This window comes from Crinia signifera, chromosome 2 (genome assembly GCF_055691185.1).
Source record: "Crinia signifera chromosome 2, ASM5569118v1, whole genome shotgun sequence".
Taxonomy (NCBI): Eukaryota; Metazoa; Chordata; class Amphibia; order Anura; family Myobatrachidae; genus Crinia; species Crinia signifera.
This window is the reverse complement of record NC_139218.1, coordinates 386,425,313-386,443,060: the sequence shown is the minus strand read 5'-3', so window position 1 is coordinate 386,443,060 and position 17,748 is coordinate 386,425,313. Positions and strand designations below refer to the sequence as shown.

Below are 17,748 nucleotides of genomic sequence, written 5' to 3'. Positions count from 1 at the left end.
CATGACTATTACTGGTGCCTGGCTAGTGCTTATTATTATGGTGGTATGCCAATAGGGCAGCCAAAAGGGGGGGGGGGGTACTAATTACCAGGGGCCAACCTTGTTAAGGGGCCAGACATGGGCCCAGGTCTGACAACCCCCCCCCCCCCCCCTCCCGCTTACCTTCTCCTAGATGAAAGGATCACTGCACTCATCCCTTTTTCAGCAAGCAGCTCTGGAAATGTTTTCCAAGAGGACATGGCCACACCTCCTGAATAGGCCATGCCCCCTGATAAGTACCCAGTCCTGCATGCCACGGACCCCAAAACGGCTGTGCCGAGCACTTCCATATCACTGGTCCATCCCCAGATGTTTTTCCCACCCATTAAAATGCCCCTTCAATGCTGCATGCACTAGCCACCGCTACATAGATGAGGTACCTGTTGGTGGGGAGGGGGGGGGGGCACACCTCCCTCCTGTCCTGTAAAAGGGAACGTTCTGATCAGAGAACTTCATTTAGGACTGTTGCAGCTACATAGAGACAGTTGTGATTTGAATCAAGTAGAAATGGATCATAAATGTACCTTTATGTTCTGACTGATCTGTAGGTCACTGTGTTAAATGTAGTCAAATAAGACCGTGGGGAATACTTACTAAGCCGCCACCTTCCGGCGGTTCTGGCCAAGTGGTTTAAAAGGGCAGTAAAATAAAATGTGACGTACTCTTGGTTTTGCATTAGGGGTCTGATGTAATGCCGTCTGAGTTCCGTGGCTGTGCGGGATGCCAACCAGTTGACATTGATAAAAGGTCGACATTTTACAAAGGGTTGACAGAAGTAAAAGGTTGATCTGGCAAATGTTGACACATTAAAAGGTCGACATGATTTTTTATTTCATTTTTGGGACTTTTTCATACACACTGGGCCTTATTCTGATCGGATCGCTGAAACGTGCGTACGGACGTGCACACTGAGCGTTTTCCGCACTCTCACGGTGAGCGTAAGTCCGCCCACAGAACAGCCACACACGGACGGTTTCAGACACCGGCAAAGGGGAGTGGCGTACATTTCAGCGTACGCCGCCATGCACGGACGGATCTCAGCCCTCTGCTACCGACACCTGTCGTACATATGAGCGTACGCCGCCGTGCACAGGCGGGTCTCAGCCTTCTTCACTCGGAGACTCGGCGTGTCTCCCCGATTGTGGCGGTTGTGGCACCGTGCATTTTGTGTGCACACCCCCATGTTTACGCCCAGTTTTCCTCATTATTCCGGCCGCTCCCGTAAAAACGCCCCCATGCCGCCCACAATGACCGTGCTCTTGCGGACAGGTTTTTTCGCACGGAGAGACCCGTCCGTGAGCGGTGTGAGGTCGCCGCACATGCGCATTGCGAAAGCTACGCATGCGCAGATGAAAAAAACCCGATCCGCCCGTATACGGTCCCACCGTACCAAGCAGAATAAGGCCCACTGTACCTTCGCATCCAATTCAGGGAGCGCGCTACATTATTCGGGGTTCCATGTTGAAAGGTGCCAACATTGGCACCAGAAAGTGAAGAAATACTTCTTGTTTACCTTTTTGCTTATGTCGATCTTTTACCAGTGTTCACCTAATGCATGTCGACCAGTTGGTGTTGACTATTGACTGTTGACCTAGATACTGTAGACCTTTCAATCCACACCTCATTTATCAACGCGTGATCAAACTTGTTGTGAATGATATAAAACTCTTTGCGTATGTAGAATGGTGTCCCAGCCAATCAGCTCCCAACTGTCATGTGTTTGAAAAATAACAATTGTTGCTGGAGCGACATTTTTTCATATGCATTCACAAGGAGTTTTGATAAATAGGCCGGTGTACTTGATCGGCTTCCGTCACGAGGAACCTGCAGGGGGAACACTGTGTTACGGAACCTATGCTGGTCTGGTCTCACAGCGCTTCCCAGGGCTCCCAGATATCCTCCTGCCCTTCCCGCTGATACAGGGCCCACACCCTGATATCTGGCATGCAGAGACTCTTCTGTCTGACACGTTGGAGCCTTCCCGTCCGTACAGCCCACTAATATAAGTGGACTGTAAATCTTCCGTTCCCCTCTCTGCGTTTCATCTCACGCAGACTTTGATTTGACAGGCGTATATTTTTATGACCCCGATACATTACACAGGAGACATGTGAGCGATTCTACACGGCGTGATTACCATTACCATAAAGTATTCATACTGCGCTTGTCAGCTCCCTGCTTTATATAACGCCGGCCTGTGCTGCCCTATTATTACATATTTAGGTATTGAGGGAATTTTTTTTCTGCAACATCAGTACAGTACAGTATCGGACTGATTCAGACACGCTTGCTGGGCAGCTGGTTAGCTCAGCCCGCCACCTGCAGTGCAGCATGGTTTTGGGTTCTGAATTAGGCCCACAGCACGATTTGAGCTATTGTTCTAGTAGAGTCAAAATCTCAGCGTGTGTATCAGAGACGGAACTACCATTGATGCAGTAGGTGCGTTTGGCAGGGCAGCGTTTACCGCGCTACGCAGCCCAGCAAGCAGTTCTGAATGACCCCATAATTCAGACATATTTTTTCTAAATCTAAATCTCTTTCCCTTTAGCAGCGATGGTCTTGCCATTGTCAGCTCTCCTATCCCTTGGATAAATAACCATCACGTCTCTTTCCCCGAGTATCAGTTTCCCCAATCTGTCTTCTGCTACTGTGTATTTACACAGAGTCTGTCAAATCCAATTCTTCCCTTTGTCTCCTCTTTACCGTGTCTGCACAATGCAAACCTCTCTCCGCCCCCCCCCCCCCCCCCCCCCCCGCCAGGCTCCCAAACTTCATTCTATCTCCAAGTGACCCGACCAGATTCTGCAATTCTCCCAAAGTGAAGATGATATATTCCGTCCCATGTTAAGCTATTGGCGTTATTTGCAGATTTCATGACCTGCATGTCGTTCAGTTGTTTCCCCTTTTTTAAAGCAAAAAATATGTTAGAGGGGTTTTTGTCATTCAGATTTATTTATTTATTTACAGTTTCCTATATAGCGCAGCAGATACCGTTCCAGTTTCTTATATAGCGCAGCAGATTCCATTACAGTGTCTTATATAGCGCAGCAGATTCCGTTACAGTGACTTATATAGCGCAGCAGATTCCGTTACAGTGACTTATATAGCGCAGCAGATTCCGTTACAGTGTCTTATATAGCGCAGCAGATTCCGTAACAGCATCTTATATAGCGCAGCAGATTCCGTTACAGTGTCTTATATAGTGCAGCAGATTCCGTTACAGCGTCTTATATAGCGCAGCAGATTCCGTTACAGTATCTTATATAGCGCAGCAGATTCCATTACAGTGTCTTATATAGCGCAGCATATTCCGTTACAGTGTCTTATATAGCGCAGCAGATTCCGTTACAGTTGGTTATATAGCGCAGCAGATTCCGTTACAGCGTCTTATATAGCGCAGCAGATTCCGTTACAGCGTCTTATATAGCGCAGCAGATTCCGTTACAGTGTCTTATATAGCGCAGCAGATTCCGTTACAGTGTCTTATATAGCCCAGCAGATTCCATTACAGTGTCTTCTATAGCGCAGCAGATTCCGTTACAGTGACTTATATAGCGCAGCAGATTCCGTTACAGTGCCTTATATAGCGCAGCAGATTCCGTTACAGTGTCTTATATAGCGCAGCAGATTCCGTTACAGTGACTTATATAGCGCAGCAGATTCCGTTACAGTGACTTATATAGCGCCGCAGATTCCGTTACAGTGTCTTATATAGCGCAGCAGATTCCGTAACAGCATCTTATATAGCGCAGCAGATTCCGTTACAGTGTCTTATATAGCGCAGCAGATTCCGTTACAGCGTCTTATATAGCGCAGCAGATTCCGTTACAGCGTCTTATATAGCGCAGCAGATTCCGTTACAGTGTCTTATATAGCGCAGCAGATTCCGTTACAGTATCTTATATAGCGCAGCAGATTCCATTACAGTGTCTTATATAGCGCAGCATATTCCGTTACAGTGTCTTATAAAGCGCAGCAGATTCCGTTACAGTTGGTTATATAGCGCAGCAGATTCCGTTACAGCGTCTTATATAGCGCAGCAGATTCCGTTACAGTGTCTTATATAGCGCAGCAGATTCCGTTACAGTGTCTTATATAGCCCAGCAGATTCCATTACAGTGTCTTATATAGCGCAGCAGATTCCGTTACAGTGACTTATATAGCGCAGCAGATTCCGTTACAGTGTCTTATATAGCGCAGCAGATTCCGTTACAGTGTCTTATATAGCGCAGCAGATTCCGTTACAGCGTCTTATATAGCGCAGCAGATTCCGTTACAGTGTCTTATATAGCGCAGCAGATTCCGTTACAGCGTCTTATATAGCGCAGAAGATTCCGTTACAGCATCTTATATAGGGCAGCAGATTCCGTTACAGTGTCTTATATAGTGCAGCAGATTCCGTTACAGTGTCTTATATAGTGCAGCAGATTCCGTTACAGTGTCTTATATAGTGCAGCAGATTCCATTACAGCGTCTTATATAGTGCAGCAGATTCCGTTACAGCGTCTTATATAGTGCAGCAGATTCCGTTACAGCGTCTTATATAGCGCAGCAGATTCCGTTACAGCGTCTTATATAGCATAGCAGATTCCGTTACAGCGTCTTATATAGCGCAGCAGATTCCGTTACAGCGTCTTATATAGCGCAGCAGATTCCGTTACAGCGTCTTATATAGCGCAGCAGATTCCGTTACAGATTCCGTTAGTGTCTTATATAGTGCAGCAGATTCCGTTACAGCATCTTATATAGCGCAGCAGATTCCGTTACAGCGTCTTATATAGTGCAGCAGATTCCGTTACAGCGTCTTATATAGTGCAGCAGATTCTGTTACAGTGTCTTATATAGCGCAGCAGATTCCGTTACAGTGTCTTATATAGCGCAGCAAATTCCGTTACAGTGTCTTATATAGTGCAGCAGATTCTGTTACAGTGTCTTATATAGCGCAGCAGATTCCGTTACAGCGTCTTATATAGCGCAGCAGATTCCGTTACAGCGTCTTATATAGTGCAGCAGATTCCGTTACAGCTTCTTATATAGCGCAGCAGATTCCGTTACAGCGTCTTATATAGCATAGCAGATTCCGTTACAGCGTCTTATATAGCGCAGCAGATTCCGTTACATCGTCTTATATAGCGCAGCAGATTCCGTTACAGCGTCTTATATAGCGCAACAGATTCCGTTAGTGTCTTATATAGCGCAGCAGATTCCGTTACAGCATCTTATATAGCGCAGCAGATTCCGTTACAGTGTCTTATATAGCGCAGCAGATTCCGTTACAGTGTCTTATATAGCGCAGCAGATTCCGTTACAGTGTCTTATATAGCGCAGCAGATTCCTTTAGTGTCTTATATAGTGCAACAGATTCCGTTACAGTGTCTTATATAGCGCAGCAGATTCCGTTACAGTGTCTTATATAGCGCAGCAGATTCCGTTACAGAGTCTTATATAGAGCAGAAGATTACGTTACAGTGTCTTATATAGCGCAGCAGATTCCGTTACAGTGTCTTATATAGTGCAGCAGATTCCGTTACAGTGTCTTATATAGCGCAGCAGATTCTGTAGAATGTAATATGGGATTAGTGTACCCTGTGTCCTCCGTAAATATAAATAACACTCAGCTATATCTGGCTGCATGGAACTGTGCTTTTCAAGAATGTATTTAAATAATCAGGCAGCTGTTATATTCTTCCAGTTACAGTGGGCGTACACTTGGAGATGCAAAGAAATGTAAACAGTTATTATTTTTGCCTGTTATTTAGATTTGAATTTGGACAAGGCCCCCATCCACTACTGCAAACCTCTCATGCGATACCCCACCAACTCACCTGGCAGCTCCCGGGTGGCAGGATTGCATGAGATACACTGTATGCGCCCCCTTTGCATACAATGTCCCACGTTTAACTCTCTGCACATCTTACACCTGCCACTCCCACATCTAATTCTCGCTGCCCATCTTACGTCTGCCCCTCCCACATCTAATTCTCGCTGCCCATTTACACCTGCCCCTCCCACATCGAATTCTCTCTGCCCATCTTACACCTGCCCCTCCCACATCTAATTCTCTCTGCCCATTTTACACCTGCCCCTCCCACATCTAATTCTCTGCCCATCTTACATCTGCCCCTCCCACATCTAATTCTCTCTGCCCATCTTACACCTGCCCCTCCCACATGTAATTCTCTCTGCCCATCTTACACCTGCCCCTCCCACATCTAATTCTCTCTGCCCATCTTACACCTACCCCTCCCACATCTAATTCTTTCTGCCCATCTTTCACCTACCCCTCCCACATCTAATTCTCTCTGCCCATCTTACACCTACCCCTCCCACATCTAATTCTTTCTGCCCATCTTACACCTGCCCTTCCCACATCTAACTCTCTCTGCCCATCTTACACCTGCCCCTCCCACATCTATTGCTCTCTGCCCATCTTACATCTGCCCCTCCCACATCTAATTCTCTCTGCCCATCTTACACCTGCCCCTCCCACATCTAACTCCCTGTCCATCTTACATCTGCCCCTCCCACATCTATTGCTCTCTGCCCGTCTTACACCTGCCCCTCCCACATATAATTCTCTCTGCCCATCTTACATCTGCCCCATCCCACATCTAATTCTCTCTGCCCATCTTACATCTATCTCTCTCTGCCCATCTTACACCTGCCCCTCCAACATCTAATTCTCTCTGCCCATCTTACACCTGCCCCTCCCACATCTAATTCTCTCTGCCCATCTTACATCTGCCCCTCCCACATCTAACTTTTTATACCCATATTACATCTGCCCCTCCCACATCTATTGCTCTCTGCCATCTTACATCTGCCCCTCCCACATCTAACTCTGACCATCTTACATCTGCCCCTCCCACATCTAACTCTCTGCCCATCTTACATCTTCCCCATCTTACTCTCTCTGCCCATATTACATCTGCCCCTCCCACATCTATTGCTCTCTGCCCATCTTACATCTGCCCCTCCCACATCTAACTCTCTCTGCCCATTTTACATCTGCTCCTCCCACATCTAATGCTCTCTGCCCATCTTACATTCACCCCTCCAACATCTAACCCTCTCTGCTCATCTTACACCTGCCCCATCTAACTCTCTCTGCACATGTTACATCTGCCCCACTGCAGTGCAGCAGGTTACTTGTTTTTTTTGTTTGTTTGTTTTTTTGCTGTACTTCTAACATCCCCATTGCTTCATGAACGAAATTTAAAAAAAAAATGGTACTTATGTAGTATCTGGGCTGCCGATTTTTTAATAGTATGCCTTAAGTTAAGGCATACAATCAGATGCGATGCGATGCGATATCGCATCGCATCGCATCGCATCGCATCCGATATCGGATGCGATGACCCGATTTTTCCATAGGAATCAATGTTAAAATGATTCCTATGGAAAAATGGGTCCTTTTCATACCCCTACTATCCAAGTGGGCATGGAGTTGGATATAAACCTGTGGCGAGCGTAGCGAGCCACCGAGCCCGAAGCGTGGCGAGCGAAGCGTGGCGAGCGAAGCGAGCCCCGCGAGGGGACAGTATTCGTCCCCTCGCGGGGCTCGCTTCGCTCGCCACGCTTCGGGCTCGGTGGCTCGCTACGCTCGCCACAGGTTTATATCCAACTCCATGCCCACTTGGATAGTAGGGGTATGAAAAGGACCCATTTTTCCCATTGAATTCCATGTTAAAATGGACTCAGTCCATTTTAACATTGATTCCTATGGAAAAATCGGGTCATCGCATCGCATCGCATCGCATCGAATCGCATGGTCGCATGCGATGCGATGCGATCTCCCGATCCGACCCGATTTAGAAATCGGCAGCCCAGTTACTACATAAGTACCAAAAAAATGTATTTAATAACAGTTTCTTATATAGCGCACACATATTCCGCAGCGCTTTACGGAAAATATTTCAACATTCACATCAGTCCCTGCCCCAGTAGAGCTTACAATCTATATTCCCTACCACATGTACACGCACACAGACATTCTAGGGTTAATTTTGTTGGGAGCCAATTAGCCTACCAGTATATTTTTGGATTGTGGGAGGAAACCGGAGTACCCGGAGGAAACCCACGCAAGTACGGGGAGAATATACAAACTCTGCACAGTAATGCTAAACATTACACCATCCGTACTGCCCAAAATATATAATAGAATCGATAATAACGACATCAAAAAGCTTATGTGATATATTTTGTAAAAGTTGCCAGAGGGGGTCTACAAGTGGGTATATCAAAGTTGCCCAAAACTACCGGGAGTGTTAGGGCTAAAGCATTTTGCGCACAGGTATAAGTGTGAGTATATTTTTTCTCAGAGTAAAACTTTCTATGTATATACTATTAATAAATACATGAAAGAATGTAAATGAAAGCTGCGGGCTGGCGTAGCCCTTGGTAATTGTTCCAGATTTATGACATCATCCTATTACATGCCTCATCAAGTAGACAAAAAGTAAATATGTCATTTAAACAAATGACCCAGCTGCACTTTGCCCTGCGGCATTTTTATTAATATTAACAAAGAAAAGTAAGAATTTGGTTACAAGCCTCCTACATCTGGTGCAGTCACTGTAATTACTGTACAGATGCAGTGTGTAACCTCATGTCTGTAGCGCAGTGCTGTACGGCACAACGGTCTATGCTGGCACCATATAAGTAACTGTTAATAAATAAAATAATTGCATGTCAGCTGCATATGTGCCCTTGCGCACATTTTTTTTTTGGGGGGGGGGGGGCCGATGCAGAGGTTGCTGCATTTAAAGTATCGGGTGCTTGACCTTAAGGGGGGGTGATTCACGTTGAATCAGTAAGCTGCGAAGCTTGCAGCTTACCGAGTCCCGGAGAGCCCGTCCCACTGAAAATACACCCCCTCCGCCGCCGCATCGGGATGGGGTACACATGGGCCGCTGCAGAAGAAATCACTCAATGGTCGCAAATATGGGGACTGGCTTATATTTGTGGCAGCGGGATGAAGACAGGGCGACCGACTAACATCATGTGACATTGCCCCCGGCACACCTTGTCCTGCCCGCAATCCCATGGGAACGCCTATTAAACGCTGGACATTCACATGTCCGTGCACCACCACCCATCCCACCTTTGTCCCCCCCTGCTGTGTATGACCAGACGACATTGTAAATCGCCGGGTCCATTCACAGTCCATTTGCACATGTACAGAAAAACCCCGTCCATCGGGGGAGGGGGGGGGGCGAATTTGGTTCACTCCGGAATCGGCCCATTGGTTTGCTAATGGACAAAACCATGCTGCACTGCAGGTGGGGTAGATGTAACATGTGCAGAGAGAGTTAGATTTGGGTGGGGTGTGCTACAAACTGAATTCTAAATGTCAGTGTAAAAATAATGCAGCCAGTATTTACCCTGCACAGAAACAAAATAATTCACCCAAATGTAACTCTCTCTGCACCTGTTACATCTGCCCCACCTGTATTGCAGCATGGTTTTGTCCATTAGCAAACCAAATGTGCTTTGCGAGCCGACCTGAATCACCCCAAGTCCCCCACTGAATGCTGCGACAATGACCTAGGTTAAGTGATTAACTCTCATTGTTCTGTTCCAGGCAATGCAACAAGACATCGAATGGGAGCGACAGCTGTGATTTAATGTGCTGCGGCAGAGGGTACAACCCGTACATGGACAAAGTGGTGGAGAGATGTCACTGCAAATACCACTGGTGTTGCTACGTTACCTGCAAAAAATGTGAGAGGACTGTGGAGCGATATGTGTGCAAATGAGAGAACCCTGCTCCGTGCGAGGATACCCCAACCTCCCTCCAAAAAAAGGATAAACCAAAGCACTAGCCGCGATCGGAAAGTACTTGCCTTCGCATGGACAAAGCCGTTCTACAAAAAAACAAGTGTGCCAAATCAGATTTATTATTATACAGAGTAAGGGAAAAAAATATCACATCTAATTATTATTTTTTTGGGACCGACATGAATGTTTTTTTTCTATTTTTAAAAAAAATCTAAACACAGGACTTCTGAGCGTGGTTGGAGTAGTAGTCCCGGTCGCTCCCTGCGTCTGCCAGATTGTAAATACTCTCGATTTAAATGACGTTCCTCTCCGCGTGGTCTGACCCCACTGCTGTTGAACAATGATGAAGAATGAGGGATGTTTTTTAATAACCTGTGAAGGAGAAAAAAAAAATTGTGGACTTAACGAAATTGAAGCCCCCTTACGTTCCTTTACTCCGGCGGGCTCCATCTGGGAAACTGTCCGAACCAGAGTGCAATGAACCCTCATTAAAACTCACTTTATCAAGGATTGTTTACATTCTCCGGAGTTCCGTAACCGACGGGACGGATTGCATCTCAATTTATCGTCCTGGCAACAGTGTCCGGCCGCTGTCGGTGGATGTACAAATTTTTTATTTGTCTGCAGAACCTACAGAGAGATATTTATGAATATAGCATTTGCCTTCTTTTATCTCCTACCTTTTTATATATAAATATATATATATAAAATATAAATGTAAGTAAACAGCTTAAAGTTTGTATGAATAAATGTTAAACAAAAAAGGTAAATATAAAATGGTTTCTACGATATATTTTTATATTAATTTTCTATGCTGTTTTATGAAATGCCACTTGTAAATATACAACGTATAGGTAAAGAGCGTAGACTTATTATTTTTTCTTTCGCTGGAAGTCCTGTCTGATTCGTTGGTAGAAGGGAGATGTATCAAATATAGGTGAGAGATAAAGTGGAGAGAAATAAAGTGCCAACCAATCTGTTTCTGTCACTTTAAAGGCTTCAAAAGAACTTTTATCTCTTTACACTTTGGTGGTGATTCTAATCTGTTCCATCCCTGGCGTGTTCGCACCGGGACCGATGTTTGCGCTCTGCACATGCGCATATTTGCATGTGCGGGCACCTTCGTTGTTGAGGCGGTCGCACAGGGTGGCGGCCGGATCAAGGTGGGCAGGGGTGTACGCATGGGGACACGCAGCATTCCCTGGGCGTACCCACGAGAACACTGGGTGAGCCCTGGAAAACGCTGGGCATCCCCATGTGAACGCAGGCGGCTGTCTACTGGAGGAGGGCAGCTGACGTCACAGGCGTCAGACACCCGTCCCATTCTCGGACTGGATGGTGCAAGTCTTGGTCAGTCAAGACTGACTTAGATTTGCAAACAGGGTAAAAATGATTCTCAGAGCAGCGGGAACATTTGGAGCGCGGCGGAGGGCGGACATTAGATGGCTCGCTAAGCAGCCATTTTTTGCTGCTTAGCGAGTCAATCAGAATCATCCCCTTTATGTATTAACTGGAAAAGCTAGCATTATGGGCTTCTTTCCACATCAGCGCTGAAGAGGGATCCAATCAGATCCCTCCTAGCACCCACTGTGTCCGCCGACTGACCCCACATGCAGGAACCGGTGGCTATCCCCAATGGCAGCTCTTATAAGGAGAATAAAAGGTACTTGTGTATTATGACGGCGCCCATCGCATCGCATACCACTAATTAAGGTATGCAATGGCATGCGATGGGACCGATTTGAGCCTTTCCCCGGGCTGAGTGTACAATTTTAATATTGCATCGCATGCCATTATAATGGCATGTGATGCGACGCGATTTCCATGTTAAATGCCCCCCAGACCCGATTTTAGATTGTACACCCACCCTGATGGGTAATGAGTATGTTAAATGACCCCCCCATTGTTAACGCCACCCCACTATCAACGCCAACCCGAAGCGTGGCGAGCATAGCGAGCCCGCGAGGGGCGGCGGTACGCGTCCTCCGACCTTTTCATACCCCCACTATCCACATCGGCGTGGAGTTGATTTTATATAGTGTGGCGAGCGCAGCGAGCCACCGAGCCCGAAGCGTGGCGAACGCACGCGCATTACTTCACAAGTATTACGCGTGCGCTCGCCACGCTTCGGGCTCGGTGGCTCGCTGCGCTCGCCACACTATATGAAATCAACTCCACGCCGACGTGGATAGTGGGGGTATGAAAAGGTCGGAGGACGCGTACCACCGCCCCTCGCCACGCATCGGGTTTGCGTTGATAGTGGGGTGGCGTTAACAATGGGGGGGGCATTTAACATAGTCATTACCCATCAGGGTGGGTGTACAATCTGAAATCGGGTCTGGGGGGCATTTAACATAGGAATTAGGCATCTGGGTGCATGTACGACTTAAAATCGCGAATAGTAATATTGGCAAAAATGTTAGGAGGGTTACCCCCACACAAATCAGCACTTTGTCATTAATATATAATAAACAATGATTCCATCTGTTATCTAAAATTTAAGGGCCTAATTCAGACCTGCACGCGAAGCAGCGTATTTTCGCTGTCTAGCCAGCAGATAAACGCCGCCCTCCACCCGAGCGAACATCCGCCCCTCCCGCCCTGTGAATCCCCGCCCTTGCATGCGAGGGGATGTGTACGCTTACACATCACTTCGCATGCGGGCGCACCGCCGAAAATCAAATGATTTATTTTTCGTATTCGCAAATAAAAGTTAGTCTAGGCTGCCTTTTATTTCCGACGGACATGGCCCGCCATGTGACATCAGCCATTTACCCTGACCAGGCATCGACACGCCTGCATTCGCAGTGTTTTTCGGTCACCGCAACATCGGTCACTGGGCCGAATTCAGTCCATTCAGATCCAAACTGAATCATGCCCTTAATCAACCAGCGAACAGGCCAGGGGATTTGAAGTTTGCTAATTTGGAACTAGATTAACAGAACATTATGAAAGTATATATTTAAAAAAAAAAAGATTGCCTGTACTGAATATTAACAATTCTGATAGAAATGTATTGGATTCAGCCACAAAGTAGATTCATTGTTCCTTTTAATCTGCGTTTGTTAAAAAAAAATATATATACATATAAGAAAAACTTAGGAGGCACTTATAAAAGCTTGAGGGATCGAATAAACCATAAGAATTAAAAAAAAAAAAAATCATACAAAAACTTTTTGGAGCATTATTATTGGAATTTTTTGTTTACGTTTTTTTACATTTCCGTAACTCAAAGTTGACTTTACGTTTGTCAACGATTAAAATGTGAATTTTAAAACTTGGACTGTCTGGAACATTTGAAGGTACGCATCTCACACCATTGGACTAAGCAAGCAAGACCATCTGGCTACACACACGCAAAACATTTGAATTGTATTTTTTTTGTAAAAAAAAAAGATATATTAAACATATATCCCATTAGATTTCTAAGTTTATTTTATTTTAAATTAAGCTGTTGCCTCATTGGACCTTTTTATTGAATTAATTCATGTTTCACTTTGGGTATATTTTGTAGGAAAATCTACTTTAAGGGCAATGATATTAAATTACTTTCCAATTTTGCACTCAATCTTATTGACCCTTTAAATGAGTAAATATGTCCATTTGACTCAATAATTTTATATTCAACTGGGGAATGGGGATTATAATCAGCAGCTGACCAACTGTATTGTACAAAACTGCAGCACCTGCCCAAATTGTGGAAGCCACTAATACCCCTTTCAGACATGCAACCCGGCAATTCCCAGGTAATTTTGCCAGGTGCAGTCTGACCCCTTTCACACTTATACCCCGTTCTCACTGCCGCAAAAACCTGGGTATTTTCCGGGGCAAGCGGAAAATTCCCGTGTCGCGTTGTGTGTGAAAGGGTCTTTGTGAAATTCCCGGGTGTTATGCCCCGGGAATTACACACTGTTTTTTTGCAGGGTTTTTCCTCCTGGGTAATACAGGGGTGTACGGCAGTGTGAATAGCACAGACCTGTGTTTTTCACACATGATGCCAAAAAATAAGCTCATTGGGGGATGTAATCATGTGATATGTGACAGCCAGCCAATAAAAGCTGTTTTTTAAACAGCCAATCACAGCAATTTGTACAAATTTCCCAACACCCAATCAAAGCTGCTATTACATTCCACACACTTGTTGGAAGGCAGACCATGGAAAGCAGTGTGAAAGGGGCAGACACGGGAAATTCCCGGGTTTGAGGTGCAGTATGAAGGGGGTCTGTTGAACTGAGAAGCTCAGTGCCCCGCCAAAAACCGGCAAGAAAAACCCGGAATTTTGCAGGGGCAGCAATGAGAATGCAGCAATAGCAGCAAATTACAGGTTAAAAAAACAGGTAATTTGCTAAAAACACGGGTAATTTGTCTAGTGTGAAAGGATCTACCCGGATCACAAATCCCGGGTCAATGACCCCAGTAAAAGAGCAGGGTCATTGACTCTGGATTTAAGACCCAGGATTACCCTTTCACACTGCTCACCCGGTTTCAGAACTGCTTCACCCGGTAATTTGCTGTTATGTCTGAAAGGGGTATAATTACCACAGAAAAAGCCATTAGAAGTCCCTTATAACAATTTATGGAACATTGTACTTGACTTGTATGTGCTTATGGCAAAATAAAAATGAATTTTTTTTTTTTAAATATATTTAGAATATTGAAATATCCTTTCATTCAAGATTCTTCTATACTCCCCGGCTTGTCATGCAGATTGTCACAAGTCGTGTGCGTACCCACGTGCGTACAGATACCTTGTACTGGGATCCAGTTGCCCGGCTCACCAGCAGCGGTGCAGGGTCCCAGCTTCTGCTGTGCTAGCTTGGTCTACAACAAGAATCATTTCAATAGATTTCCACAGGATTGGCGGAATATTTCCTTTAAACTTGTAGAAATAATTCCCTCCATTGGTTATTGTGCTGATATGATAACTGTTATTGTCCAATTTTGTACAAATATTCTGATGGAGCCTTAAGGGGCCTGCAGCGCCTTACAGAGTGCATAACAGAAATAGCGTTCAGCCGCAAGTAGAACATGAACAGTACAGAACATTGCTGCATCAACGTACTAAAACTCAGCCGCATCTGAAGGGTCATGCTGTTGTTGGCTGTGGGGAGGTGATGATGGTATAGCTGATGAAGTCAAAGGGCGAGATGTACTAAGCCTTGAAAAGTGATAAATGGAGAGTGATAAACCACCAACCAATCAGCTCCTAGGCCCTTATTCTGAATCGTGCGGCCGGAGCCGCACACGGTGCTCCGGCCGCACAAACCAATCCCCGCCCACACTACGGATCGCCACGACCGTCCGTACACGGACGGCTGGCGATCCGCATAAAAATGGTGGGGCGTACGCCTCCACCATGGTGGGAGCTGCCCCCTGCATTTGATGGTCGTCGACCATCGAAGGCAGGGCCGCACGCCCCAGCAGCTCCCGCAAGCTGAGACCACACGGACAATCGTCCGTGTGATAGCTTGTATGGGGCCGGAGAACTGACATCCGGCGACGTCAGCTTTCCGCCCCCATCACTGGCGTCATACCCTCATTACCATGCATACGCCCCGCGTTTGCATGGGAACGCCCATGAAACGCGGGGCGTATGCATAGGGAAATGAGGGTATGAAGCCCCTCACGCCCCTATACGCCCCCTTTGCGGCGGACGAAATACGTCTGCGGCGAATTCGGCTGCACATGCGCAGATTGACCTCTGCGCATGTGCAGACTGAAAACATCGGCGGTACGGCCGCACGCGGCCCGTACCGCACGATTCAGAATAAGGGCCCTAATTTTGACTGTACATGGCAGTTGGGGCTGATTGGCTGGTGGTTTATCACTTTTCAAGCTTAGTACATCTGGCTCAAAATGTAGCTATTGCCCACCGTGACCGTGAAGGAGAGTTCCAACCCCAAATCTCTTTTAGATATATGTGCGTGTGTGTGTACATACACAGTACATTCCAATTATCTATGTTGCGTGGGGCAAGTGTCTTCCTTCCTTGTCGTCTTCCCGTGTCATGTTTTTTTTAAATATATATTTGCTTACGTATAGATTTAGCTTTTTGCATTCTTACTGAAGTTTTGTGTACATTTTTATATACTAAACTGCTTCATGTTTCCAGAAGGTTTCTGGGATGTACCGAAAACAGCAAATGCAAGTATTTGCCAAAAAATTAAAAAGGAAAAAAAAAACAAAAAACATAAAAATGATGAAAAAAGGGAACAAAGACAGTGTTTGTTCTTCTTGTGTTTTTAACAACGTCGTTCTGCCCAGGGGCTTAGTCACCCTCTTACAGACAGACAGACAGAGCTGCAATATAATCTGTATTCCCATTCCCAACAACGCATTCCAGGGTAATCAAAGTAAGCAGGTAGCTGTGCCACGCGTTTCACAAGCTATTAGGTGCAATGTACATCAGATTTACTGCATGCATTATACACACACACATATATTTGTATATATTTTATTGTATATGTTATATTATTTATAATATATTAATGCTAAAATTATATTAATAATAATCATAACAGCGGGTACAAATATTATTCTGCCTGTATGCTATCTAATTTATGAAAGCTATGTGCTGCTCATTGCTTAGTATGACCTACTATTTATTAGGCTGTGCAATGGATCTGCATGAGTCACAATTGCTAGCTGACAATGGCCCTTATTCAGATCTGATCTCAGTGCAAATTTGTTCTCAAAATGAGAAAAAAAAACATGTGCACTGCAGGTGGGGCAGATGTAACATGTGCAGAGAGAGTTAAACTTGGGTGGAGTGTGTTGAAACTGAAATCTAAATTGCAGTGTAAAAATAATGCAGTCAGTATTTACCCTGCACAGAAACAAAATAACTCACACAAATCTAACTCTCTCTGCACATTTTACATCTGCCCCACCTGCAGTGCACATGGTTTTGCTAATTTTGAGAACAAATTTGTACTGTGATCAGATCTGAATAATGGCCAATATTTGGCCATGGACCCAAAACGGGAGTGTAATCCGCCCAGGCGTTACTTGTACTGTTTGCCGACATTAATTAGATCATTGCAGGGACCTTTTTAATTAGAAATACAATAGGTTTTGAATGAACCATCAGTCTCAGTGGACACCGGTCTCGCTATCTGTAACCCTATTAAAGAAAATTCTAAAGAGCCACCCTGAGGCTAACATTACTGATAACAGAGGACAATAGCGGGTACGTAATCATGTGGCAAACTTACATATAATGAGAAATACCCTCAGTCCATGGCCATTGGAAGGAGGCCAAGGGGGTTATGCAACAAGAGCGTAGTTTTCAGAAGTGGCGCAATTCCTGTAATCTGAGCTGCAGGTTTAAAGCGGCAATCATTTACATCCGCCTGGTTTTCCCTATTGTATTGTTGCTGCTTTAAATCTGCATCCAGGATAGCCACATTTAGGTGGCATATGAGAACATGGACCCTATTACATAACCCCTATGTGCTTTAGCCATCTCCACCGTCTACTTCTTCAGATGCCCACCCTTAGCTAGGGATGAACATCAACCATTGATGATTTTAAATCATCGATGGTTTATGACCGATGTAGAATAGTTTGGGCATTGATGGGAAGACCCAGATGGTTTCACTCCATCGATGATAAGCATAGACAAATAGTTTTGTTTATCTTTTATCCCCGAGGGGACGGAACATAGCTCCGCCCCCGACACCCGTGAAGCCCCACTCCTGAGTTTTGATTGGCCCACAGGCCAATCAGTCAAAGAAAATGGATGACCATCGATAAGTAAAAACATTGATGGTCACCCATTGCATAGTATGACATTATCAATGGCCAGTTGCACTATTGCCATCGATGATAAAGGCAACGATGACCATCCCTATCCTCAGCTGCCATGACCCCATATCTACAGTACAGAATCTTTGCGAATCAGCCCAAGGCGGCCCTGTGCAAGGTTCA

General features: G+C 45.5%; 1 protein-coding gene and 1 long non-coding RNA gene across 3 annotated transcripts in view; one reads left to right on the top strand and one right to left on the bottom strand.

Annotated features, from left to right (window-relative positions):
• WNT11 (Wnt family member 11) overlaps positions 1–11,696 on the top strand; it is an 85,265-nt gene extending 73,569 nt beyond the window's left edge. Inside the window, exon 6 of the mRNA XM_083170255.1 lies at positions 9,623–11,696. Coding sequence (XP_083026381.1) covers positions 9,623–9,797 — 175 coding nt within the window. The 3' untranslated portion in view covers positions 9,798–11,696. The remainder of the gene's footprint in view (positions 1–9,622) is intronic.
• LOC146058181 (uncharacterized) overlaps positions 9,930–17,748 on the bottom strand; it is a 68,493-nt gene continuing 60,674 nt past the window's right edge. Inside the window, exons 4-6 of one of the 2 annotated variants that reach the window (XR_014469830.1) lie at positions 14,568–14,640; positions 10,319–10,449; positions 9,930–10,191 (exon numbers count right to left, since the gene is read on the bottom strand). This is a non-coding gene — a long non-coding RNA (uncharacterized LOC146058181). The remainder of the gene's footprint in view (positions 10,192–10,318; positions 10,450–14,567; positions 14,641–17,748) is intronic. The other variant, XR_014469829.1, reaches the window with a different exon arrangement.